This window comes from Antennarius striatus, chromosome 20 (assembly GCF_040054535.1).
Source record: "Antennarius striatus isolate MH-2024 chromosome 20, ASM4005453v1, whole genome shotgun sequence".
Taxonomy (NCBI): domain Eukaryota; kingdom Metazoa; phylum Chordata; class Actinopteri; order Lophiiformes; family Antennariidae; genus Antennarius; species Antennarius striatus.
In genome coordinates, this window is record NC_090795.1 from 15,879,320 (window position 1) to 15,905,948 (window position 26,629).

At 40.7% G+C, this 26,629-nt stretch overlaps 2 protein-coding genes and 1 pseudogene across 2 annotated transcripts in view; 1 reads left to right on the forward strand and 2 right to left on the reverse strand.

Annotated features, from left to right (window-relative positions):
• Window positions 1-3,557: 3,557 nt before the first annotated feature.
• Window positions 3,558-11,095, reverse strand: aoc1 (amine oxidase copper containing 1). The gene is made up of 5 exons (XM_068304215.1): window positions 11,023-11,095; window positions 7,849-9,384; window positions 6,808-7,096; window positions 5,873-6,005; window positions 3,558-5,055 (listed from the first exon to the last, which is right to left on the reverse strand). Exons 2-5 carry the CDS (start codon window positions 9,380-9,382, stop codon window positions 4,786-4,788), a joined length of 2,226 nt encoding a protein of 741 aa, XP_068160316.1. The 5' UTR covers window positions 9,383-9,384; window positions 11,023-11,095; the 3' UTR covers window positions 3,558-4,785.
• LOC137587949 (U4 spliceosomal RNA) lies at window positions 6,491-6,644 on the reverse strand (annotated as a pseudogene).
• A 4,283-nt stretch (window positions 11,096-15,378) lies between the features above and the next one.
• Window positions 15,379-26,629, forward strand: part of sspo (SCO-spondin) — an 87,069-nt gene continuing 75,818 nt past the window's right edge. The window contains exons 1-16 of the mRNA XM_068304597.1: window positions 15,379-15,431; window positions 15,732-15,941; window positions 16,257-16,339; window positions 16,636-16,806; window positions 16,999-17,222; window positions 17,367-17,469; window positions 19,130-19,288; window positions 19,421-19,506; window positions 20,012-20,137; window positions 21,327-21,483; window positions 23,987-24,239; window positions 24,331-24,472; window positions 24,568-24,715; window positions 25,578-25,750; window positions 25,967-26,185; window positions 26,284-26,449. Coding sequence (XP_068160698.1) covers window positions 15,379-15,431; window positions 15,732-15,941; window positions 16,257-16,339; window positions 16,636-16,806; window positions 16,999-17,222; window positions 17,367-17,469; window positions 19,130-19,288; window positions 19,421-19,506; window positions 20,012-20,137; window positions 21,327-21,483; window positions 23,987-24,239; window positions 24,331-24,472; window positions 24,568-24,715; window positions 25,578-25,750; window positions 25,967-26,185; window positions 26,284-26,449 — 2,473 coding nt within the window. The remainder of the gene's footprint in view (window positions 15,432-15,731; window positions 15,942-16,256; window positions 16,340-16,635; window positions 16,807-16,998; window positions 17,223-17,366; window positions 17,470-19,129; window positions 19,289-19,420; window positions 19,507-20,011; window positions 20,138-21,326; window positions 21,484-23,986; window positions 24,240-24,330; window positions 24,473-24,567; window positions 24,716-25,577; window positions 25,751-25,966; window positions 26,186-26,283; window positions 26,450-26,629) is intronic.

A 26,629-nucleotide genomic window follows, 5' to 3' on the forward strand; every position in this document is an offset into this window, starting at 1 on the left:
TGGCTGTTAGTCAGAGAGTTCATTAACCAGTTGCAGATAGAAGCTCAGGTGCCCAGATCAGTGAGTTTGGTTGTTAACTTAGAGGGGATGACAGTTTTGAATGCTGAACTGAAGTCTTCGAACGGCATCCTGGCATTTGTGTCATTGTTGTCTGGGTGTGGGTGTGTGTCATTGTTGTCTGCAGCGCTATGGTTTCTACTGCTATACAAATTGATGGGGGTCCAGGGTGGGTGGCAGACAGAATTTGAGGTGTGCCAGAACCAGCTGCTCTAAGCACTAAGCACAGGTGAGCGGCACTGGATGGTAGTTTTTGAAGCAAGTTGGTGTGGCCACCTCTGGTCCCCAGCCCAAGACTTAGTGGACTTGAGCTATGGCGGACCCAGGATAGCTACGGCTCGGAAGACGAGATCCCACGAGGATGAGGGCGTGTCATGTTGAAAGACCCGTAACACCCGATGGTTCCAGGAACATCAGTGAAAATGTGTCAGGCAGCATCTGTACATGTATTTGCACAGCCAGAAGTCAAGTCAAGTCAACATTTATTTTGTATTTGACTAACAGCTCAAAGCTCCTTGTTCATGAGAGGATAAATAACAGCAACAAATCCTCACAGTTGCAAATGTTTAACATGGTTTCCTTATTTTGTGGTTGTAAAATTCTCGAAGATGAACGTTGTAGGTCTGTTTCCTGCACTAGTTCCATGTGGCAGTTGATCCGCAAGTACTTTTTCACTTGAAATGATATAATCTGCCTCAAGAGATCAGTTTTGGTGGTGATTAAATTATAGTCACAGTCAAATTTATAGTCAAATGTACCATGAAAGAAGCGCTCTTGCAGGAGAGAAAGGAGCCGCTGTGTGTGCACGCGCCGCCATCCTATCCTATCCCGATAAGCAAAGAACCCAACAGAATATATTCAGAGACGAGTCTGATTGAGCAGGAAAGTCTTGTGTTTTTTAAAGGAAGGTTGATTGGTGTACATACTACTGAATTCTGTTTTGAGTTTGTTTTTGGAGTCCAGTTTTATTTTAAAGATCTCATTGTTTTGTTTTTATGTTTATGGTCTTAATGCAGCAGCTAGTCTTCATGGATTAGCTGCACAGTCCTCTGTCTTCTGCCAGATTGTCGTGTGTTTGTCCTGACTCTCCAGCCAGTGTAACCTGCCTGACGTTTGACCCTGCTTTGATTCTGCCTAGTTTTGGGCAGATGAAGCTTCATAAAGCTTTGAAGTCTTTCATCCAATTGTATCACTCCAGCGCAAAACTTCATGAGGCTTCATTTGCTCTAGTCGGACATCTACTGGGAGCAAAAAAATATCATTACTTTACTTTTTACTATTACCTTGAAGTGTGCAGCATTTTGCAGAAAGCCTGTGAATAAAAAAAAGTCTGCCAAACAAGTGTATTGCAGTGATGAAGTACACTGTGTGAATATACTAAAGTATATCCCCACCTATATATTTGAATAAGCTCACTTGAAAACCTCACGGTGTCACGTTTTAACTCCGCCCATTACCTGTCAATCAAGGCACAACCAATCAACCAATTATATGTTTATCTATTTGTTTATTCATTCATTTATTCATTCATTCATTCACAAAGATGCCGACGACAGTTCTGGGTCAGAGTGGAATGCGCTGCCCCCTGGTGGAGACCTCTGTGATGGGAGCGCTTGGTTTATAATACCAATACATTTCTTTTCATATGTTTGGTATGGCGTCTGATATTATTGTTTTGTACATACAGTGTTCTCGTTTGCGTGCATTTGCGTTTGATAGGGATGCACGATCATCAGACAACTTGCGTCCCTGGGACGCAAGCTTTTAATACTTACAATAAAAGAAATCGATGCTACATTTTTCCGCGATATACCGTATTGGCCCAAATATAAGACGGTGTTTTTCGCATTGAAATAAGACTTAAAAAGTGGGGGTCATCTTACATTCGGGGTCTAGACATTATACCCATTCACAACGCTAGATGGCGCCAGATATGTTTGAAGCGAATGCTGAACTTAACTCCCCAGGTGAAAGTGAACCCCTGAGACGAAGAAGAAAAATAAAAATAGCAGTAAGAAAGAAAAGAGAAGACAGTAAGAGAAGAAAATGGAAAACGTAGTGATCACAAATGTGATTGTACTTTAAATGTTCAGATATTAAGATGTGATACCGTTTTTGCACGATTTGAAAGAGGCAAAATAACAAACTTTTTCTCTCAAATAGATTGTTATAATCATTTGTTTCAGATGTACTGTAATTTTTTTCTGTATAAAAATTAAATTTGGTGTTCAAAAAGTCTTTTTTCAAACTTGAGTCTTGAAAAAGAGGGGGTCATCTTATAATCAGCGTCATCTTATATTAGGGCCAATACGGTAATATTCAGGAAACTACATTTTATTTCCTTTTTAAACCCCCTGGGATCATTCTTGACCCCAGGGGGTTTAAATATAAGGTTTCAAAAAAATCATAAATATATGAGTAATCTAAAAAACCCCACATCTAAGCCATTGTCTCCCTCATTGTCATTGTTTGTCAGCTTAAATTTGTTGTTCAAACCATTGGCTCATTTCTGTCTTTACGTCTGTCTCTGCATGTTTCCCCCTGTATTTATAACCTTCTCGTAGAGTTTGAATCAAACGTTGAATCAAACGTTGAAATATATCTGTATCCGTCTTACTGGCCCAGACAGTAACATTTGTGAACTTTTAATTTCTTGTTAAGATGACAATATAAACCTAATGTGATACTACTACAAAACACACACACACACACACACACACACACACACACACACACACACACACACACACACGCACGCACGCACGCACACACACACACTGTATGATTATAAAAGACACCACTAGATGGCAACAACTCTCCATATTAGAGTCCTTGAAATTAGTATTAAAGTTGTACTTTATTCAAAATTGGGAATTGGATGTTCCTGCAGCATATGAACTAAAGCTTACAGAATACAAACAATCCCTCATAAATACTGTATGTAAATATGTGTGTTTAAAGTGATTCAATGAAGACATTTGTCCCTTTAGTAATTATTTTCTTGCAACATAATCTGATAAACATAGTCTGGTACAGTAATCTTAGAGTTATGTTGTGTTATAATTTATCATTTTATGTCAATTATTGATGTTATTTCCATTTACAGTTGCTTTTGCAGTCAGTGAGCAGTCAGGAACAAGTGCTGTTTTTTCAGTGTCGATGTTTGGGCCGATAGGAGGGGGATGGTAGGTAGTGGGGGGGCTGTGTTACGTACGGAACGGTTACGGCACCAACAATAACATAGTCAAGTATTAATAAATGCACAGTTTCAAGCCAGTGAACCTCCCTGCTGATTTACCTCATCTGAATTACAACATATTCAATATCATGATTTTAAACATTCTTATTTCCCATTGACCTTCTAAGTGAACGTGTGGGTGCAGATGATGGCTGCAGAATTGACGGAAAGATTTGAACTGCAGCAAGACAGAAAGTGAAGTGACTTCAAGACATTACAGCGTGAGTGAAATAACACGTCACACTTTTATTTGGAAGTTTTTGTACACAAAAACTACTAAAAACAAGTTGATAATGAAAGAACTGTTACGTTTACTGCTTTCCCCCTAATATGTCTGTGATGACGTCATCGCCATGGGGATAGCAACTGGAATGCTTGTTACCCACATTGTTTTTAGCTCTTCTCCTCTAATGAAATTCATTCACTCAAGCAGACATGGCTTTCATGTGATCCCTCTTTTACCATGCAAACTATAAAACATTGGTACACACTTTTTAAAATGGGTTTCCACAAACAGTCGATGACTAAATTCCTTTTCCCCCCGTCCAAAAACACCCTTTATTTACCCTTCACACAGACCAACTGGGTCGCCTGTTTTCTGTCGTCCTGACATGAGGATGGGTATTGATCGGTCTTTCATAAAGAAACCCTGAAGCAATAAATCAATCCCAAATTTGCAATGTTTGAATTTTGAGACACTTCATTAAACCTTATCATTATAAAACTACATTGCTATGCTAAGGACATGTAAATAAACCATAAAACAGTCACACGTGCATTCAATACATCTTATCATATAGTACTGTATGTAAACTCAGGTTTCCAGGGCGATGGTGTGGCCAGGAGGTATCTCTGATTGTGGGGACGGATACAGATTCAGGTTGTTTGTTCTAAGGTCTGTTGTCAGTCCAGTAAAAAGATTCCCACAGCAGAAGCCAGCGGCGCCTGCTGAGGGCAGAAATCTACCACCTGCAGGACGGATACGGAGCATCCTGCTTCCTGGATGCTCGCTGCTGCTAAACCTCAGCCATGGAGACCCAACGTGGGATTACAGGAGCTCTGAAGGCTTCCTACACACTCAGTGTCTCTCCTCCTCTGCTACGTGACATGAGAGACAGCATTTTAACTTATCTCTAAAACTCATGCTTCATGCGCAGAATGTAAAGTTATAAAAAGCAAACGTTGGAGCAAACAGGAGAAACAAAAACAATAATTTTGAACAAGGATCTACAATGACTTCATTTTGTAAAAGGATTCAAACTATACACAACCAACTAGGAGAAGCATCATTTAAAAAAAAAAAAATCTTTTTAAAAATATTCTTTTGCCCGCAGATTTTCTTACTTTTTGGTATCACAAGAATTCTTATCAGCACATCACATTTCTGAAAATGAATCTGACAGGACTTAGGTCAACTGATGGTTTTTTTTAATCTAATGTCATCATTGTGCTACTTGTGTAATGAAGCATCAGGGAGGAAAAACTCACATCTAGACTCCAGCATGAGTGCCATTATAAAAAAATGGTTTGTGAGTTACACAAGAACCTGTAATATCAGGTGTCCATCTGTGGACTTTGGCTTTGCCGTCTCCTCCTGGCTGAATGAGGATGGCGCTTCTGGAAGCCATAGATGGATCTTCATCAAAGAAGTTAAAGGGACGAAGGAAGAAGCCCACTGCATTACCAGGTGTCGCTGTGTTGGGGATGTCCTCTGAGTGAGGCACATGCAGGAAGCCCACTGTCACCCAGGCAACCAGGTCCTACACAAAGGAGGGTAAATATTATGTGAGAATTTTCGGACACATAACAGACCGTTGTTATTGACTTGAAAGTGCAAACAGACAAAGATGTCAGCATTCATGAGTTATCGTGATGGGGACTGTCCAGAGCTGATGGTCAGATTCTTTTAGGGGAACAAAGCATTACTGATCTCCTAGAACATCCACTATCACCTCAAAATACAAATCATATTTTCTGAACATCAGAAAGCACCCCCATTTTTTAACTGTGGCACCTGGCTGAACACGACCCAACAGGAGACGGCGTACGTCCCCTGCTCTTGCAAGTTCCTCTCATGGGGATTTCTCCAAAGATAATGTGCGTTTTATTTTAGAATCTCATTTGTCAAAAATAATATTAATTTTTGAAATACAATACCATGCAACAAAAATTCTTCCATGATATGAAATGAAAACAGAAAGACAGACAGATGAACAGACTGAGAAAGCCTAACTAAATAAAAGTAAACTGTTAGCAATGTCTGATCAGAAGATCTTACACAGAATAGTAAGATTATAGACCACCTTTTCCTTTCAGAATAATACATTCGTAAGAGTTGATGTGAATCTTAATCGTAATGATGCCCTCTACTTGAAATAAAAATAATTACAATTAAATAATTTCATTATATCCAACTAGTTTTAAGATTAAAGGAACATTTTTTTTCTATTTCTTATTAAAAAAATTGAATTAATAGTCATTTAATTCCTGTCATGTGGTTCATATAGTATATATTGTGAGCAACAGTTTAATTCATTATATAACTACTGCTTTTACATGCTTGTGTCATGGCTGTACCTGGTTGATGATATCTTCATTGTTGCGAATGTAGTCCTCAAAACACACAACAGGGTCCCAGGGGTTGTTCTGGGTGTAAATGCTGCTGCTGGTCCTTTCACTGTCTTTGTGACGAGTCACAGCCAAAGGGTACCTGTGGAGAGAAGAGGCAATTCGTTTTGGAATTGCTTTGAAATCACCGTTATACCAATAATAACTCAATCTTTACTGCAACCTTGACATAGATGAGTGGTTAATAAATGTTTTTTACAGTCAAACAGAGCCTTTTCTATCAGTTAGAGCAATGAACTTCTTGAGTTTTGAGGAACAGAGCAGTTATCTTGAGTTAACCCTTAAACAGAGAAGCCACTAACTTTAGCACACAAGTCCTCTCACTGTCGTTGCTACTTTGACTCCCAAACCATAAATCTACTTGATCCAATTTTCAACCAAACTGGGATTAGATGATCAATTTCTTCGGCCCACTGCCTTTTGTTGTTTCTATCACCACATACTATGTTATCAATGTGATTCTGCATGTGATTCTGCTTTCTGCATGCGACTAAAACTAACATTGTAATCTGGATTGCGTTAATAGTTTCCACACAGGGACTAATAAATTATATACATGTACATGTATTTATTTAAGCCTACAATAACTGAAATATGCTCCATGGTGCAGTGGCGTCATGCCTGGAGTGTACCCTGCTCATGCCTGATATAAAGTTTCAACTAGCAATAATTGCGTATCAGATAAACCTCATAGGCTACGACACTGCCACTGCACAAAAGCCGCTGGGATAGGCTCCAGTTACCCCCGAACCCGCAACAGCGGAAGAATCAGGTGCTGCAAATGAATGAATGAATGAACGAACAAATGAATGAATGCATGAATGAATGAATGAATGAATAACTGAAATATGTGTTCTGTCAACATTGCAGGACAATGTTATTACCTTGACCAAGAGATGCCATTTTCTTCCCTCCAGCCTCTTGGCAGGACACTGTGAGCATGTGAGTTAAACTGGATCCGGTAACTCTTTTGGTGACCCCATTTATTTTTCTCATTGGGATTCGTGAAGCTCACATATCGGGGGAACTTCTTGCCGAAGCGATAGGCGGCAGATCGCTCAGTCTTGTGCTCAGTCCGATGGAGTCTGGACTGGACCACATTATGATTTGGACTCCATGGCTTTGTGACATTGACAAACTTCAAATCCAGTGTCTCGAAGCTATTCTCACGACCTGTGAAAATGAAATGTAAATGTGCATCAATTTTTTATACATCAAAATACGTTCATTTTTATTAAAGAAATTTCCATTTTCAAATATATTTAAATTACTTTAAAATAAGTGATTTGACAGGTCTTGCAAGACTCACTGACAGCAAGTAGCCTTGATCCCAGATAGCATTTATTATGCCCACCAGTTTCAGAAGACGGTGTGCTTTATGACAGAGTAAGGTCCAGCAAGCCATTTTATCTAAACTAATATAACTAAAAGGACAAAGAAAGGAGAGTATCCTTGTTGCTTGACTTACATTTTATATAAGTCATTGATTTTACGGCATCAAATTTAATTGAAAGCACACCCAAGTTAAAATCTTTTGAACGGTGGTGCACAAATTAGTTTTACGTAAGTGAATTCTTGCGTCTATATTTTTAATGTAGGTTTTCCACATCATGTAAAAAGAAAGATGGTAGGTCTAATGAAGATAGTAGCATCAAAGTCAAACTCTAAAGAGTTATCATGATTATTGATAATGAAATGATCTGGCATTGACAGGATAAGAGCTCTGGTCCAACCCATAACTCCCTACTTTCTTGCAGAGCTGAATAGATCACTGGAGAATCATGCAAAATGTTCACTTTGTAGGGAATGTAGAAAGCGTTTCAAAATATGTGAATTTAGCCATTTTTAAAAGTACACAGTCAATGATCCGTTAAAAGTAACAGTAATGAGTCCTTTAAACAAAGTGACTTAACCATAATACTCACCAGCAATGTCCAGGTCCACCTTATAATGGATGAGATGGGTATGCAGATTACCCAGCACATAATGGTACACTTTGTTGCCATAGTGAAGTCCATTTGGTGTAAAAAAAGTGGAATGGATGTAGCCTGTAGCACTGACTTTTACCTCCATCACTCCATTCTGATAGAAGAGGAAGTCCCAGATGTAGTCGTAGTTGTAAACTGTTGAAGTTGTACGCAGCACGAGTACAGTGTTGTCTAGTCCTCCATAGAACTTGTATCCCTCCTTGAAGTCTGTGTCATAATGCCTTCTCAGAGGGATAGCCATCGTCATCTCAAAAATACAGAGTGCGTTTTTGTAATGCACAGGTTTGTCTGTATCAAAGTAGCTGTAAAGGTCAACAAACGTGGCAATTTCAGGACAGTCAACTCCAGGTGCCAGCTCAAAGGTTGATGTGCCCATTGCCCAGCCGGCATCTATATACTTTGTTTGCATGCCAGCAGGAGTATCACCGGCGTAGAAGGCAATTGCTTCTTGGAGGCTGATCTCATAGGCAATCCTTTCTCCATTGAAACGGAGGTCAAAGATTTGAGCACCAGCTGTACTACGAACTCCATAGGAAAAAGACCACCCAGCATATTCAACAAAATTCTGGTCAATGTGATAGCGATGCCCTTGGGGCTCTACAAGCTTTGGCCCGTTTATGTTGGTGGGAGGGTAGAGGGTTCCCCGGGGAATATAGGTGGAGTACAAGTCACCATTGTCTGGATCGGGCAGTTTGGCCATTTCTATATCTCCTGACTCATATTTTTCTAAGAGTTCTTCAACACTGTCAAAGTACATGCTGTTGTACCAGACCTTCTCAACTGTCCATTTTTGTGGATCCAGGTCTTTGTGGTTGACCATCATCTCAAACCCAATGGGGTGGATGTAGAAACCATCTTCAAACTTCTGTAAAATTAGCCAGCTCTTCCTTTCAAATGGACCATCCCCACGAGGTGCTACGTCTGAGTATGTCAGACAGCGATCAGTGCAGTTTATAAAGGAATACCCTGTGGCCTCAAACAGGAATTTATCGACTTTAGATGTCATTTTCTTAACAAATTTAGTGAGATGGTGATACTCTGCAATTGTCGTAGGCCTTGAATCAAAGTTGGTATGTTTACCCCCTTTAAATGTTTTGATAATATGGGACTTTGGGGATGGCAATGGACTCACAATGTACTCAGTGATGTTGGGCTTGTCCTGATTTCCAAATTGGACGATCACACGGGCTTCACGTGGGGGTTTGGCCTGTCCACGGTCCAGAGCTCTCAGGGCTTCGTGCTTTCGTGGCAGATGAAGTTCCATTAGTAGGATGCTGTTTTTCTTCAGGGTCATGCTACTAGCATCAGTGAGTTGCATCTCTGGGATTGCATGCAGGTAGCTCCGCACTGCTTTCATTTCACGTACTGTGAGGTCAGCAAACATTGGGGCACCATGATGAGACCAGTCTCTTGATCTGGAAGCACTGCAGCCGCCCAAGCAGACCAGTAGCAGCACACACAGAAGCTTCATGGCTGTATTACAAAGAGCAAGGAATAGAAAGCTAGAATTTAGTGGTGCAACAGAAAACCTGAACACAGTAAAGTTGAAAGTTGATATTTTTAAATAAAATTTTAGAGTAGGCAACAAGATAGCCCATGTCATTAAAGCAGATAGAACAAGACATACATACAACAACGTTCAAACCTGGTGAATAAAAGGCTAGTTTGAAAATATAAGTTTTGTTGGAAACACTGCTGCTGCAACGAGTTAGGTGATAGCTTTACAAAACTATACAAGATAAAAGGTTAAGTAAACAAAAGAGAAGGGCAAAGTCAACTTGGCACTGGTGATAGGTGTCATTTGGATTGACATTGTAACCTATTGCAAGTTTACAATGCTCAGTTCAACAAGACACTGCTTAAAACATTAGCTATTGGGATACCTTGGCAGGTGTTAGGAGAGATTAGTTTCAACCTCTACCTCCACATCACACTTTACGTTCCCAACTTGTGTGCATCAATTAATTGTTGTTTAATGGCACTAAATGTAGCCTTTTTTCACCCCTGGATTGAGTGATGCGCAGCCTAGCAGAGTAGAAAAGAAGTGGTTGTAGTCCACACTTGTACAGTTTGGATTGGATGTTTCTATATTCCACCAGTTGCTGCTCAAGCACAGTGTGCCCTAAAGCTGCTCACTTGTGGGCACATCTGGCCCGAGCTGCACCCCACTCTTCCTCCCACTTTATATTCTGCATGGGCAAAGGCCCCTTTGTACGTGGTTGTGTCTGCTTTTTAGGGGCCTGTATAAACGCATGTATTTTCATATTTATGCATGACAATAATCAGTAAATGAGTTTAAAAAAATATTGTCCCCAAGTGGGATTAATAAAGTACATTTCTTAATCCTTCTCCTTCTAGTCCTCTGCGAAACCAATGCTGTGAACCCTGGTAGGTTCACTTCTCTCTTTCCCAGTGTTCCCAGACTATGGCATACTTAATTAGGAAGTGATGCAGGTGGAGCATACCAGGAACGGTCTGTCCCCCGGCTTGGACTTGGTCGTTGGACTACAGTGCACTCAGAATTTCTGGAGGGGATGGATGTAGCTCCCTTCCATAGACCTCAGTGAGTCGTTCTGAGAAGAACTGTGAGAGGCTTCTGTTTTCAGTAGACTGGCAGACCAAGAATGCCAGTGTTTCACTTCCTACTACGTCCCTTTAGGTCAGAACATTGAGCTGCTTGTTTAGAGACATTATCAAGTTAAATTTTGCACACAGCCTCAAAGTCCTGCAGACCTTGATTGGCTTCTTCAAAAAATAAGTGCAGTGAGGATATTCAGTGAGGATTGAATTAGTGAGTGAGTGAGTGAGTGAGTGAGTGAGTGAGTGAGTGAGTGAGTGAGTGAGTGAGTGAGTGAGTGAGTGAGTGAGTGAGTGAGTGAATGGAATTTAACTGGGGGTATAATATTCATTATTCAGGGTTAGCGATAAACTTTACTGAAGGTCAATGGGAGCTCAAGCTTTTCATGTAGACTCCAATAGCACCAAATCCAGAGACTTACTTCTACGTTATTAATGCCATTTGTCACAATACTTTTCATATACCTAATAAAGTCTTTGTGTTTTTATGCAGCTCTATATGAATACCAAAGATAGAAGATGAAGCTACTGTACCTTTAGCTGTCTTCCTGCTTTAAGCACCCCCTTGAAAAATTTGTTGAATCACACCAGCTCTTCTGCTTCAGCACAACTCATATGGGGACGGTGATCTATGGACTGTTGCTTATAATTAATCTCCCACGTGACAGTGACGAAGCTGATTGGCCAACAGCGGACTGTAAATGTGTTGAAATAATAGGGGCAATGTTCAATTATCCTTCAAATAAACTATATAATGTAACAATTTGTAGAGTGCAATCTATTTCTTATCTGTCCAGTACAGGTAGGAAATTTCGATTAAGTAATGTGAAATGTTTGGAGCCCAAATTTTAAGCCTGTTGGCTTCTTTTTAATACATAGTGTGTGGCCCATCTGCTGTTTATGGACCTTTCAGATTATGATTGTCTAAAGTTGGGATGGTCCTCATCGGTCTCTTTCAGGTTTAGAGATAAGAAACTGTTCCTATCTTATCAGAGTAACTTAACCCATTTTTCTCTGTGTGATGGTCTTAGTGGGGATGGGTGTAGTTACCTCTCAGGTGTGTAATTTTGTTTATTATTGAGATTTTTTCTTCTGTTTGTGCATTACATATTTTAATAAAGGATATTATGACAAATGAAACTCAACTCAGGCTCTTAAATAATAATAAAATAATATCTCAAAGCGAGTTTTTTCACTATAATGCAACACAATAGTAACGCATTAGACTCATTTGTCATTGATTATTGAATCAGCACCTTATTTTTTTCTCACATAGATTTATAAATGTTATTGTCTGAATGAACTCGTCAAGCCACTTAACAAATCATGTAAAAAGAAAGATGGTAGGTCTAATGAAGATAGTAGCATCAAAGTCAAACTCTAAAGAGTTAACATGATTATTGATAATGAAATGATCTGGCATTGACAGGATAAGAGCTCTGGTCCAACCCATAACTCCCTACTTTCTTGCAGAGCTGAATAGATCACTGATGAATCATGCAAAATGTTCACTTTGTAGGGAATGTAGAAAGCGTTTCAAAATATGTGAATTTAGCCATTTTTAAAAGTACACAGTCAATGATCCGTTAAAAGTAACAGTAATGAGTCCTTTAAACAAAGTGACTTAACCATAATACTCACCAGCAATGTCCAGGTCCACCTTATAATGGATGAGATGGGTATGCAGATTACCCAGCACATAATGGTACACTTTGTTGCCATAGTGAAGTCCATTTGGTGTAAAAAAAGTGGAATGGATGTAGCCTGTAGCACTGACTTTTACCTCCATCACTCCATTCTGATAGAAGAGGAAGTCCCAGATGTAGTCGTAGTTGTAAACTGTTGAAGTTGTACGCAGCACAAGTACAGTGTTGTCTAGTCCTCCATAGAACTTGTATCCCTCCTTGAAGTCTGTGTCATAATGCCTTCTCAGAGGGATAGCCATCGTCATCTCAAAAATACAGAGTGCGTTTTTGTAATGCACAGGTTTGTCTGTATCAAAGTAGCTGTAAAGGTCAACAAACGTGGCAATTTCAGGACAGTCAACTCCAGGTGCCAGCTCAAAGGTTGATGTGCCCATTGCCCAGCCGGCATCTATATACTTTGTTTGCATGCCAGCAGGAGTATCACCGGCGTAGAAGGCAATTGCTTCTTGGAGGCTGATCTCATAGGCAATCCTTTCTCCATTGAAACGGAGGTCAAAGATTTGAGCACCAGCTGTACTACGAACTCCATAGGAAAAAGACCACCCAGCATATTCAACAAAATTCTGGTCAATGTGATAGCGATGCCCTTGGGGCTCTACAAGCTTTGGCCCGTTTATGTTGGTGGGAGGGTAGAGGGTTCCCCGGGGAATATAGGTGGAGTACAAGTCACCATTGTCTGGATCGGGCAGTTTGGCCATTTCTATATCTCCTGATTCATATTTTTCTAAGAGTTCTTCAACACTGTCAAAGTACATGCTGTTGTACCAGACCTTCTCAACTGTCCATTTTTGTGGATCCAGGTCTTGGTGGATGGACACTACCTTGACAGCCAGCAATTAGGTGAAGGAATACATATCTTCACTTGTCAAATTGGGAACGGCTTCAGAGAAAATTTCGGAATCCAATATTGTTTTGGTACAACTACACACTCAACATTAATTTTAGTGACTTCCGGTGTCATTACTGCCGACATGAATTCCCATCTGACTAAATTTAGTCTACTCTCTGCTTGCACATTGACATTTGATACACAACACTATGCATGATGGTTGCTGGTGCAGATTGTTTCATATTTCTCAAAATGGAGCTGCCAGTGGTCAAGGTGGACAATCATCCTCCAGGAGTCGGGGTCTCCTCCAGGTTTCTGCCTGTTAAAAGGAAATTTTTTCTCACCATTGTTTGCTCCTGGAGGATTCTGTTGATTTTCTGTAAACAGGTAAAATGCCACGAGATGACTTCTGTCAATAAAATACATTAAAGTACATTACATTTACATACATATAAATAAAATGGGATTGTGGGCTTTGGTTTTGGCCTTTGCTTCTTTGGACAGTAATCAATCTTAAAGTGGGAAAGGCAACAAAAAGAGGAAGCACTGAAAAAAAACAAAAAAAAACAATGAAAAACCTGAACCTGAAAATGAACCTTCAAACAAAAAAATTAACAGATTTGATAACCTAATACCATGACTGTGTTCTCCCTACAAATTTGATGAAGCAGATAATCTAAAACATATTTTAAAATATCTCATGCTCAGAATAAATCAAAACTTTAAATTGTACAATCAAATTTCAGCTCCTGAAAAAAGAGAAAAACTGTCATTTTTTGTTAAAGAAGCATAAAAAATATTATTATTGATTATTTATATAAATTCCAATCAATGTAAAGAAGATGTTAGACATGATCTGTAATTAAATAAAATATACTCCTTTACTTTAATATACAAATATAATTCTAAAAGGCCTGCACTATTCCTGAAAAAGTCTGTCTTTCTTTCTTCCTTCTTGGAAGTCATGTTCAGCTCCAATATATAAAGCTGCCCTTCACCTGAGGGAAAAGTGGTCTACTACAGCAAACCCTCCCTTTCATTGCAACCGTGTCCTTTTCTGGCATAAAAAGTTCTGCGACAGAGGTCACAGAAGATTATTTAAAAGGTATTCATGACACAATTTTCCCAGTCATTGTTAATTTGCTCTTTTTAAGTACCTGAGACAGAAACCAACGTACTGTCAGAAACTGTCTGCGTGATTATTCAAAAGCTGGATTGCATGTAATTAATTAATCACTCCTTGCGCCTTAAAGACGGATTAATGTGATTCAGTTAAAGAAAATATATGACATGGTGTGAGCAAACACATATTAGTGTAAAGATGCAATATAAGGATTCTCCCTCCTCCTCTTTTTTGTCCACATCTCTTGATCACTATATAGTGATGCAGTCAGTTTATTAGTTTACTCCTTATTCATATAAGGATGGCCGAGCCAATCGTAACCCACTGCTTCTCTTTCATCATTAAACCAACTCCTCGTATCATCAGCAGCTGTTTCTTCCTCTTTTCTGAGCTCAAGCTGAGGTGTAGCATGGTGACAGCTGTGTTTGAGCCCCCCATTGAAGGGTTGAGAGGTCAAACTTGGGATTTTGGTGTGCTTAAAAGCCTTTGGTACCAATGTTTGTTGACACACTTCATTGAATAAATGCCCCATCATCCTTCCCGAAATGCCTCCCTTTACAGGATTAGGCTCTGACAAATACCTCTTTATTTGGTGGCTGGGGCTCCACCACACACTCCATCAGCAGCATTTCGTAATGTTTGGGGCGAGACCAGGGGATGTGCCGGATGTGTCGGTCACTGGTTCGGGGTCCAATGTCAGAATCTGCAGCTGTGACTTTGCCTCCTTTATCCAATGGCAGCAGGTTCAGATGCCACTGTAGACCCCATGAATCACCCCCCACATTTAGAGCCCTGATTCTGGGACTTTGGTCCCCAGAAGTCAAAGTAACCTGAAACTGAGCACTCTATCCCAGCCTAGTGGATGGGACAATAAAGAACAATAGTGATCAACAAACCAAGGTCTTTTACAAAGTATTTGACAGGTAAGTGCATCTTCTGATAATTCCACTCAAGTGATGGCTTCATAGAGATGTGCATAATTTACAAAAAAGATATGAATTAATGTGATTATCCATAGGGATTGTTTAAATCAATCTGATCAAAGGCATTTAACTGTAAAGTTGCCTTACTCTTCTTCTTATTAAGTCAATAAGGATTTCTTTAGCTGACAATAAAGATGTTTTTCATTTCATTTTCATTTTGGCAGCATTGGGGATTTAAAATTAATGTTCAAAGTTTAATTTATTTTTTTTCTTTTCATGAATGTGATGGACAGACCTTGAGTGAAGGGCATGGAGAACATATTGCTGACTCTGGCTGGCCTGCAGACAGTGATGGGAATGGGGTGAGTTTCATATAGTCCAGTGGAAACAGAGGAACACATTTTATAGGTAGCGCTATAAAATATATAGACTGCGTAAAGATGAAATATGACAAGAGTCATATGAGACTGGAAATGCTCATTTTTTATATAAAGGACCATAATTGCATAATCAGTGTATACTCTGTTACTTAATCCACACAAGTTTACAAGAACAGTAGAAGTTTCATGTTCATGTTGGAATTCACAGCGCTGAATGACACTTTAGGCAGCTATCTTTGAACCCAACCAAACATGAGATGACAACTATGCATTGTGCTGCAGACACTGGTGTGAACACTTGGTTGAGGAGAGACTGGAGCGAATTTCGTCCCCACGTCTGCAGCTGGAGGTGAGCTGCTCTGAGGTGTATCAGTACAACACCAAGGGTTGGAGGCTGGATGTGGACAGGATGCGTATCAAGCATGGAGGTGATGATGGGATTGCTCTGTACTACAAAAAACAAGGCCCCGAGGCATCCTGCTTCTTGTACAAGTGAGTGAATTCGACCCCTTTCTAGGTATGAACACTTTCTCTAAGACCGTCAGATTGTTACTGATGGTTGTCGTGAAGCGTGAATGAACGGATGAGGGAACCTTAAGATTAATGAAGAGATCTTACTTTCCTCTTTTGTTTATTGTCAGAGTGTAGTAAGTAATAAGTCATGTGCTCCAACTGGAATAAAGCTTCATTAAGCTGGGAAAAATGGGGAAGAACAAGTAATGAATGTACAGTATATAAGAGGCACTATGACCAGTGGTGGATGAATGGACATACGGTCCCTTCACCTGGTGTGTCTATTATTCGCAGACCTCCAGACATGGAGAGCCAGGTGGTGAACAAGACCATGAGGGGTTGTTGTGAGGGATGGGGTGGACCCCGCTGCTCTGAGGGTGAGAAGTTTGCATCAAAATCAATTAAAAGTTAATCAGTTTACTAATGGGTATGGAATAAATGTAAATGTAATGTAATTGTTAAAGTATTATGGGATCACCTTCATATCTGTATGCACGAGTGCGACATGTCCAGTGCACTTTTATCGCTCATGAGAAGAGACAAATCATTTTAACTTTACTACTTTACTACTTTTACTACTTTACAGATTCTCATTGATATGAATCTCTAAAGACTGTGATGTACCACCCTCCCCCTTTTAACATTCATAAATTTCCTGCTCTCCTCCACCCAGCTGTGGGTGTGCGTGGTCAGTGTTACTCCACATGGAGTTGTGAGGAGTTCCCTGGAGTTCACAACTCCTCCTTGATGCAGATGGAGCAGTGCTGCAGCAGCCTATGGGGTCTGAGCTGGAGGAATTCATCAGACCAGACTTGCTTGTCTTGTACCTACACCCTCCTCCCTGGTTAGTGAACCTACATGCACTCAGGCTCACACACACTGTGGACGTACCTTCCTGTTTTTGATGATGCATGGAATTGTTTCTCTTTTGCTCAACACAAGAGAATATATCCTTTTAAAATGTTTTTAGTGTGTGCTGTACATTCATACAATAACACCATAGAAGTTCTGTTCATTAGCTTGCCCTCCTCTCCAGACTCCCAGTTCTCCCCTCTGGTCCGCGGTGGCCTCCTGGGCAGTGTCCGGGTGCCTCCGAACTCGGCCACATGCCTGTCCTGGGGTGGAACCCACTACCGCACCTTTGACAGAAAGCACTTCCACTTCCAGGGCAGCTGCACCTACCTGCTGGCTTCATCCAATGACGGCACATGGGCAGTCTACATTAGTACAGTCTGTGACAGTAGTGGAGACTGCAGCAAGGTGTGGACTATGGCACCTTCCCCAAGTGACGGTTAATTAACCTGTCATTTGCCCCCATCCATAAAGTAGCAGTAGTTATTTGTTAGAATGGTCTTGTGTAAATATATACTGTATGTTCATATATCTGTGGTTCTCTGCTCTCAGGCATTAAGGATGATGTTGGGTCTAGATCTGGTTTCAGTTCTTCACAGGAATTTATCACTGAATGGCCTACCTGTCCCACGAGGAGAACCCCTCTTCCAAAATGGTAAGTACCATCACAGCTCTTCCTTATACACATTGTGCAGTCATGATAAGAGTAAGATGTGAATCCAGATACAGTAGCTCAATATTGTTACTAAAAACTTATTGTGTTTTTATTTTCCTATTCAAAAATCAGAGCTTTGCCCTCACAGTAGATCATATTTAATATAGAAGCTCTTGGAGAGATATAAAGTTCACCTTGTGAGGTTCACTTCTTTATAAAAATTTACAAAACCATTCTAGTCTTCCTGAGGCTGACCTTCCTATTCTAAACAAACATGTTTAGAGCCTAGCTCCCTCTCTTGGCATCAGAACTTCAGGTGCAGCTATTCTACACTTGTCTCCCTGACCATGATTATTAATCATGATTATGAATCTTCTGGAGTGTTTACTGAGTATGACGCCACCTCTCCTAAAAACATTCAGCAAACATACAGTAGAAGTGCATGAAGACAGATATTGAACAGATATTGGCCACATATTTGTTTCAAATTCACCTTCAAAATTTTGGAAATACAAAACTAACAGTGAGCCACAATGCTCATGACTAGCTGGCTAGCATTAGCAAAAAAAAAATAAAATAAAAAATTAACATCTCATTTTAGCCACCATTCAGATAGATGATTATTTTTTAGATTTAATAAAACATGTTTCAATATCAGCTGTTTGTTTAATTTCTTTTCGGCCAGAATTAATCTATGGGTCCATTTGTTTGTGAAGGGAGTCGATCCAATAATTAACTGCTGATGAAATGATATGATATGCGCTGAATTAATCTTGGGCTGTGAACAAGCTGGGCATTACACATGTGTGATTGGTGCAGTAACTAACAATATTGTTTGTGTATTGTTATCGAGAATATGCCCATAATGCACAGAGAATGCAACAATAAACCCATAATTCCATATGTGACACTGGACGCCTATCATTATTGTTCAAACAATGATTCTCAATGATTTAATTAGAGTTGTGTCACTTAAAATCTTGTGAATTTAAAAACTGAAGTGTTATGTTAGCATGTTTGCATGGACTGTGTTCACCTACCAACACAACTGAGCAGAACAACCTTCAGATGTGATCAAGGAGAGCTGATCATATCCAAATCAGGACACATTTACCCCTTCCTTTAACAGTTATTTATTTATCACTATCTAGATGATACATACAGATACCAATCAGACTTTAATACCATGTATAGATAAGGTCAGTGTTCTTGTTTAATAATGTTAAAGCATGACACAAAACTGGATTGAAGTCCAGCATATCCCTTTTTATGGTAGCAATAGCTGAAACAGGTGTGCTTGTGTCAAGAATACATTTAGAATGTTTATTTCTCATCAAATGGATATTTAAGTTCAAATAGCCTTCTATCTTCTCTTGTAGATATATTCCAATGTTGGCAAGTGAAATTTTTAGTGGGTTTTTTCTGCATCTACAATAGAGAAAATACATGTAAATACAACAAACACAAAATTGAGCTTCAATTATTAAAGAATACAGTGTGAACTATAGTAAGTCATGATTTGAATGGTTGCACATGGTAATGCTAGTTTTCTCTGGCTTCACGATTACTATTCTCAGATAACAGAAGATGACACACTTTTTGAAGAAATATTTGTGCGTAAAAATAGAAACATGCAATGCAGTGTCCTTTCTTCTTTAAGGGGTGAGCATTCATTGGCTGGGTGACTTTGTGTTTGTGGAGAGTGGCTTGGGCATAAGACTGAAGTTTGATCTTAACAATACGGTCTACCTGACTGTCACCGCTGAGCACCTGGAAGCCACTAGGGGGCTCTGTGGAGTCTATAACAACAATCCCGATGGTGAGTCAAACACTCAGTATGTGACCAGGAAGGGTTTTGGGGCTCAGAGGTGTACCTTTTGATAAAAAGTTGCTTGTTTTACATTTTACTGAGTTAGTACTTTGGTAAACTGTTTCTCTGTCCCTGCCATAGATGATTTCAGCACGGTGGGAAGAACTGTGACCCAGTATGCTGCCAGTTTTGGCAACTCATGGAAAGTTCCTGACCAAGTGAATGAAGTAAAGGACTGAATTCATCAAATGATTATTTCCTACCATTGAGATAGAATAAATTGCTCAGACATTTTTTCTTTGATTATTTCGACTTGGTACAGATGACCACTTGGCTCCATAGCTCACCAAAACCACATCTTCCTCCATCACACCAATATCCTCTTTGGCATTCATCTTCACTCTGAGCTTCACAGCTCTATCCTCATCAACATAGCTGGCCTTATTAACATCATACACCTAGACTCCGTACTGAAAGCAATTGATTGATGATCCAAAGCTCAGACCCAATGGTTCAATTCTAATATGCAAGTCTGCACCAAGGTCTATTCTGGCATAGGGCTGTCTAGACTCCATGGGAACTAGTTTGTTAGTTTTTATTTTAATCCTGTTTACAATCCAACCAACTACCCAAACAGAAAAAAGAAAGTTCTATGATGCTATGAAGATATTCTGTGATGTATCATTTGCACATTTTCGTGAAGTAATGGGTGTCTTCATCTTCCATCTTCAGGGCTGCAGCGATGCGGCTGAGCTGGGACACAGCTGTGATGTCTCAGCAGACGCTAATCTACGCAGGCAGGCAGAGTTAATGTGTCACCGACTCCTGGAGGACCCTTTCACACACTGCCACCACCGGGTCAGACTCACCAACATGCAGCACAATCTCTTAGTGTTACCAATATTTGCTAACTTTGGTGTTAACACAAAGGCGTCCCTGGAACAGTAAATCATTTACCACTGGCTAATTGCTCAAACATTTCCAAGAAATAGATTGTATTGAAATGAAGCTTCATTGATGGGAAAGCATCATGTTAAACATCCATTAATAGCTGAGTGTCATGAGGTAGTCAGTGGTACTGCCTCAAAGTTCTGAATTTCAATTTGGTATTTTCTATTTCTAACATGAGCAAAGCCACGTCATGAAATTCACATTAGTAAGTTATCCTATTATTGAAAATGTTCTGCAATCACATATTCTATCTCTCAAGACACTACATTATTCAAAATGATGTCTATATACTTCTCGATGCAGTATCCTCCTAACCCTCCTGTCGTCCCCGGGACAAAAATACCTGCAAATGTGTTAAAAAACAAAAAGTTCCCTCAATGATATTTTTTCAACTTGAAATTTGATGAATTTTCTTAGATTGACGCCGACATTAGAAAGAGTGAATTGTTGTTTTATTAACATTTCCATGTAAGCTGTATAAAAAAGAGTACAAAGATCATCTTTTGGTCAAAATGACCCAACAGTCAAATTTAATTGAAATCACAGTTACAGATATATTTACACACCACAGAATGTGAGAATCAATCAGAACATTTAGTTCTGTCTCAGATCAATCAGTAGTAGATGAAAACAAGACCAGATAGGCTGTTCTCGTGTCCTGCACTGCCTTTGATCTGACCTATATGTGACAATATTGTTCCCTTTGTTTGTGGATTCCCAGAGGGTACAAAGATGCTGCAGAGAACAGTACCACACATTTTCTTTGTGCTGAAGCCGTGAGTGTGTGTTATAACATCAGACAGGCTCTAGAGCTGAGTTTTTCCAAATGTCCAGCAAGGCAACTCTTGCTTGACACCTATTCAGAAAACAATAATGCAGTTGACAATGGCATTGCAACTAGTGGTGTCTTGATTAAATGCAGTCTTTCTTCCAGGTGAAGAAGGAAAACTGAAAATTCAATTAAGCTGCTTATATTGAGTATCTAGTGAAGACTGGTCGTTTTGACCCCGAGGACATGGGAATATACAGAATATGAGGACAACAGGAGGGTTCTAAGAAACCTCCAACTGATGAACTTGTTTTGTTTTTTTTTCAGTTGGACCCATCAGCCTACATAGACACGTGTCTCTACTTATACTGCAGTCTACCACTCAAACAGAGGGGCCCTGCAGTGTGTGACACCTTGGCAAGCTATGCCCGGGAGTGCGCCCAGAAACACGTCATCATCCTGTGGAGGACATCCTCCCTATGTGGTAATGAAATATAAAGGTTCCAGAGTCCCATGGACTGAGTGAGGGAAGGAATCTAGGACTGGTGGAAATGAAACATCTAGTGTAATCATAGCACAGCCTCCTGAACACGAAATACCATAGATCCATTGGCTTTTATAAAAAACAGTTATGACAATCCAAGTTCCCTTGAATGACAAACTATAGTGTCCTACCCGTAACACCCACATGAAATCTACAGGCTTTATTTTGGATTATGTTTACGAACTGGTGTTTATACGCTGCTGTTGTCTTAGAAATGTCAAATCAGACATGCCACGTTGGGCAAAGTTCCCTCTTTTAAATGTAAGTGTGTCTTAGCTCGGACACAGGATACCGCTAAAATACGCTACAACAATAACTGCAGTCATTCATTCATCGTCAAACGCTTCATATGTAGTATTGAATTTGTGGTCGTTAAGACTATAAATACTAAATTCAATCTACCCACTGAATACGCAGGTCAGTGTCCAGAACAAACGGGACAAGAGGCTGGCAATTAAAACAAGAATTTACAATTTATTAAAACAGGTTACTGGACTAAAACCTAATTTAAAACAATTAAAAATCCGACACCTAAAATTACAGGGCAGGCAAATGAGACAAGCCTAGAGCCACACAGTATAAAAACACCTGACAGGTAAGCAGTGGTAGTTACGCACAAGTACCCAAAGGCTTCACCTTCTGGAGCCCAAAACACACAATAAAATACTGGGAGTCACTGCAGACACAGCACACACGTTATGATGCCAATATATAGGCAAGGCACTCCAAACAATAAAATATAGAATAAATAAAGCAATGACTCAAAAGAATTAAAAGGAGGGTCACTAGAGGAATGGAGCCATGCGCCTCCCCCCGACCCTACCACTCTTAAATAATTGTACCTGTCGGTGTAGGTGACGCCCCTGCCCTTGTAATGTGTCAGTTAAAATAGAAATAAAATAATTAAAAGGGAAATAAAACACAGGCCAGTAACTCTAAAAGACTAGGGAAAGAACAGTGACAGTCATCGCACTTGTGGACAATTCTGGCTCATCCAGGGACTTAGTCACACTAAGGTGTGGCTCAGGTGTGTGTCTGCCACCGCGCAAACCAATAGCATGTGACGTCTGATGCTGATAGAGAGAGAGCGAGAGCATTGCTACCAGCATGCTTAAATAGCTTCCGCCCTGGGTCTTAAAGGTATCCCTGTTACATATATATATATATATATATATATATATATATATATATATATATATATATACTGTATACAGTATGAAATGTTCCTCTCACCCTTTCAGGGTGGTATCTGTGTGTCATCCTCAAGCTCGGGTCCTCTACCAGAGGCCTGGGAGTCTGAGGGTTCTGCGCAGTATCTTAGCTGTTCCTAGGACTGCGTTCTTCTGGACTGAGGCTTCAGATGTTGTTCCAGGAATCTGCTGGAGCCACTCATACAGTTTTAAGTGCTCCTACTACCACGGGGACCATGTTAGCCTTGACTGTCCACATCTGTTCCAGCTGTTCTTTCAACCCTTGATACACAATCATTTCGTGTTCCTTCTTCCTGATGTTGGCATCAGCTGGAATCACCACATCTATCACCACTGCTCTCTTCTGCTCTTTGTCCATCACCACAATGTCCAGTTTGTTGGCCAGCAGCTGTTTGTCATTCTGGAAGCTGAAGTCCCACAGGATCTTAGCCTTGTTGTTTTCAACCACCTTCGGCAGTATGTCCCATTGGGTTTTGGGTACTTCTAGTCCTTACTGGGTAGTGATGTTCTTGTGCACTATCACAGCTACTTGGTTGTGCCTCTCCATGTATGCTGACCCGGCTAGCATCTTACACTGTGCTACCACATGCTGGACTGTCTCTGGGCTTCTTTACATAGCCTACACCTTGGGTCAGATCTACTGTGGTAGATATTGGCCTCCATTGCTCTTGTACTTAGGGCTTGTTCTTGTGCTGCCATGATCAGTGCCTCTGAGCTGTCTGTCAGTCTAGCTTTATGCAGCCATTGGTAGGTATTCAATATCATGGCTTTATATATGAGCGGGGCACAGAATGGAGTTGGTAGTAACACCAGGGGACCCAAGCACCAGCCATTGGTGGACAGAACAGTCCACAGAGACTGTCAGAACAGGCAGACCAACCTGTGCACCGCTTGGATTGACTACCAGAAAGCCTACCTGCCTAAAGCGGCAGGTAGCTACATTCAGATGCACCCCAATGAGCACTCAACATGAGCCTTGAACCGGCCCCCCTCTGGTCATCAGCCTAAGACTTAGTGGACAAACAAAGAGAAAACAGCAGATTTATGATCCAATCATTTTATGATTGACTCACTTTTATACAAGAAAAAAAAAAGAAACAAATAGAATGTTTTACAAGAAATCAAAACAATTTGCTCATAATGGCCATCCTGTTCAGTGTAAAGTGAGTATTACCCTCGAAGATGAAAGTCCTAATCAACCCAACCTGTTTCCTCTGTGTTTGTCTCTTTAGCTCGTGGGTGTCCCAGAGGTCAGGTGTTTTCAGATTGTGTGTCCTCTTGTCCTGCGACTTGTGCATCTCCCCAAACACCCAGGGCTGCTGCAGCTCTGGGACAGTGCAGAGAGGAGTGTGTGGGGGGCTGTGAGTGTCCCACGGGCCTCTACCTCCACCAGGGACTCTGCCTCAAAAGGGATGACTGTCCTTGTTTCCACCGGAGACGCACCTTCCAGCCAGGGGACAAGATCCAGCAGAGGTGCAACTCCTGGTATGACTGTTTGTCCTTGTTCTGTTGTTTTATGTTTTATTGCTATTTCATGCTTCACTCCAATACTCTTATTTATTCCTAATCCTCTCAGTGTGTGTAAATCAGGGCAGTGGGAGTGTACTGGGGAAAGGTGTGCAGCCCACTGCAGCCTGATGGGGGCGCTACAGGTGACCACCTTTGACAAAAAGAGGTATTCCCTGCAGGGAGGAGACTGTTCCTTCATTGTTCTGGAGGTGAGATATGTTGAATACAACCTCGAGAACACTGACATACTAGAGATGTATTTTGTGTGTTGCCCCCTGATTTGTGCTGATATTGTGTGTGTCAGGACTTTGTTGACAGGAAATTGGTGGTCAGTGTGCAATGTGGAGAGTGTACAGCTGGGGGAGGTGTAGGAGGAGGCGGGGGAGATCTGTGCTGTCTGAAGGAGATATCAGTCACAGCGTTCCGCACCACAGTCATCGTCACAGACAGCGGTGAGATCATCTCTGTTTCAGCGCTGCATGTTCATTCGGAGACATGCCCTGTTAAATAAATCAATATTTCCTGTTAAATAAATCTATATACCCTGCAAAATTAATCTATATACCGTGACTAATTAAAATCACATACTCATCTATAAAGTGTTTTGATAAAAATGATCTTGTGAAGAGTTCCAATCCTGTTTTTTGGCCGCTGTAGCTTAGACAGAGACTTGGTTGTGGAATTGGAGGGTGGGCGGTTCAAGATCTGCATGGATCAAAGTATGTGTGTATGAGTGTGAAATGATAGCTAAGAGGTATGAGTTCACCACCTGAACACTGCTGAGGTGCCCTTGAGCAAGGCAACAAACCCATCAAGATCTCTCTTGATTGCATGTTGTACAGGTCCGTGTGTGTGTGTGTCTGTCTGTCTGTGCGTGAGTGTGTGCATGTGCGTGCACGCTTTCCAGCCTGTATGTTTGTGATATATAGAGCTAAAAAAAAGAATTTCCCCACTGTGGGATTAATAAAAGAACTTTCTTTTATCTTCCTTTCAGTCCATTTATTATATTTTAAAGAAAAAACAATTACTGTATATCAGCTCAGTAAATTCATGCTCTGTAGACCACAAACCTTCACTGAGACCTGAACAGGCCTGCAATGAAAGGCAACATGGGTAAAAGTTTAAAACATTGTCATAGCCAGTGAAGACGTGAGCTCACTGCACATTCTTTTCAGTTAAACTTTCGGGACTTCTAGGTAGATCTGGATCTGGAACTTATTTTCATTTGTTTTAATTTTTGGTGCTGGTGGAGGTTTGTGCTCTTTGATAGTTTTCTTGTTGTGAGTGTGTTCATGAGTTTCCATTGTCCTACAGGTATGGTGACGCTGAATGACAAGAGGCAGCTGCTGCCTGTGGTGACGGGGGACCTGGTTGTGCGTAGGGCCTCCTCTTCATTTCTCCTCATCCAGACCTTTGGAGCTCAACTCCTCTGGCACCTAGAAGGACCTCTGGTTCTCATCACCCTGCAGCCTGGCTTTGCACACAAGGTGACCGCCGTACCTGATCATTTATAGTCCATTTAGTCCCAAAGTGGTTCTAACCAAATTTTATTATGTGCTGTATTTCCAGACATGTTGCACTACACTTAGATATAGATCATGAATAAAGAAATTAAATGGGATGAATTAACAAGACTCACAAGAACTTCAGCTCTATAATGCACTGAATTGTGGTGAACTAGTAGTAAACTTGCTGCATTCAAGGTGCGTGGTCTGTGTGGAACGCTGACTTGGAACCAGCATGATGACTTCACCACGCCAGAAGGAGATGTGGAGAGCAGTGTGTCATCTTTTGCAGAGAAATTCACTACAGAGCCTTGTATTTTACCTAGAGGAGCTCCACCTGACCCCTGTACCACCTACACTCAGAGGAGGCAGTATGCAGAGACGGTGTGCTCCATCATACATAGCTCCGTTTTTCAGGTAGATTGCAGTGTGGTAAAAGTCCATCCACTTTAGGGGGGAATCGTCTTTTGTGTTTGCTCCCCCGATATTCACACAATCTCCCTCTCTGACCGTAGGCATGTCACGATGTGGTGGAGAGGGAACCCTATTACCATCTGTGTCTGTCAGAGGTGTGTGGATGTGCCCCTCACAGGGCTTGTCACTGCACCATCCTTACCGCCTACACCCGACACTGCGCTCAGGAGGGCACCGCTGTCAGCTGGCGAAACCAGACCCTCTGTCGTAAGTAAATGTAAAGGAAGATCTTGGTTAGGTGGTGCTTTGAGTTACCATAGTAATGGAGTTTGCAGAAATGACCTCATCTGTCGCTCTCAATTAGATCAGAAGAGATGTCTCCAGATTTGCCATCTACATATCCTACATGTAGTCATGTAATTGGTGTCCTCAATCATCTCTTCTTAC

Excerpts from the sequence above, each read along its gene's own strand:
- aoc1 (XM_068304215.1), bottom strand. The coding sequence starts at position 9,382 with ATGAAGCTTCTGTGTGTGCTGCTACTGGTCTGCTTGGGCGGCTGCAGT. Across the intron at positions 7,097-7,848 it reads GGTGGACCTGGACATTGCTG|GTCGTGAGAATAGCTTCGAG; the intron begins GTGAGTATTATG and ends TCATTTTCACAG. Across the intron at positions 5,056-5,872 it reads ATGAAGATATCATCAACCAG|GACCTGGTTGCCTGGGTGAC; the intron begins GTACAGCCATGA and ends TCCTTTGTGTAG.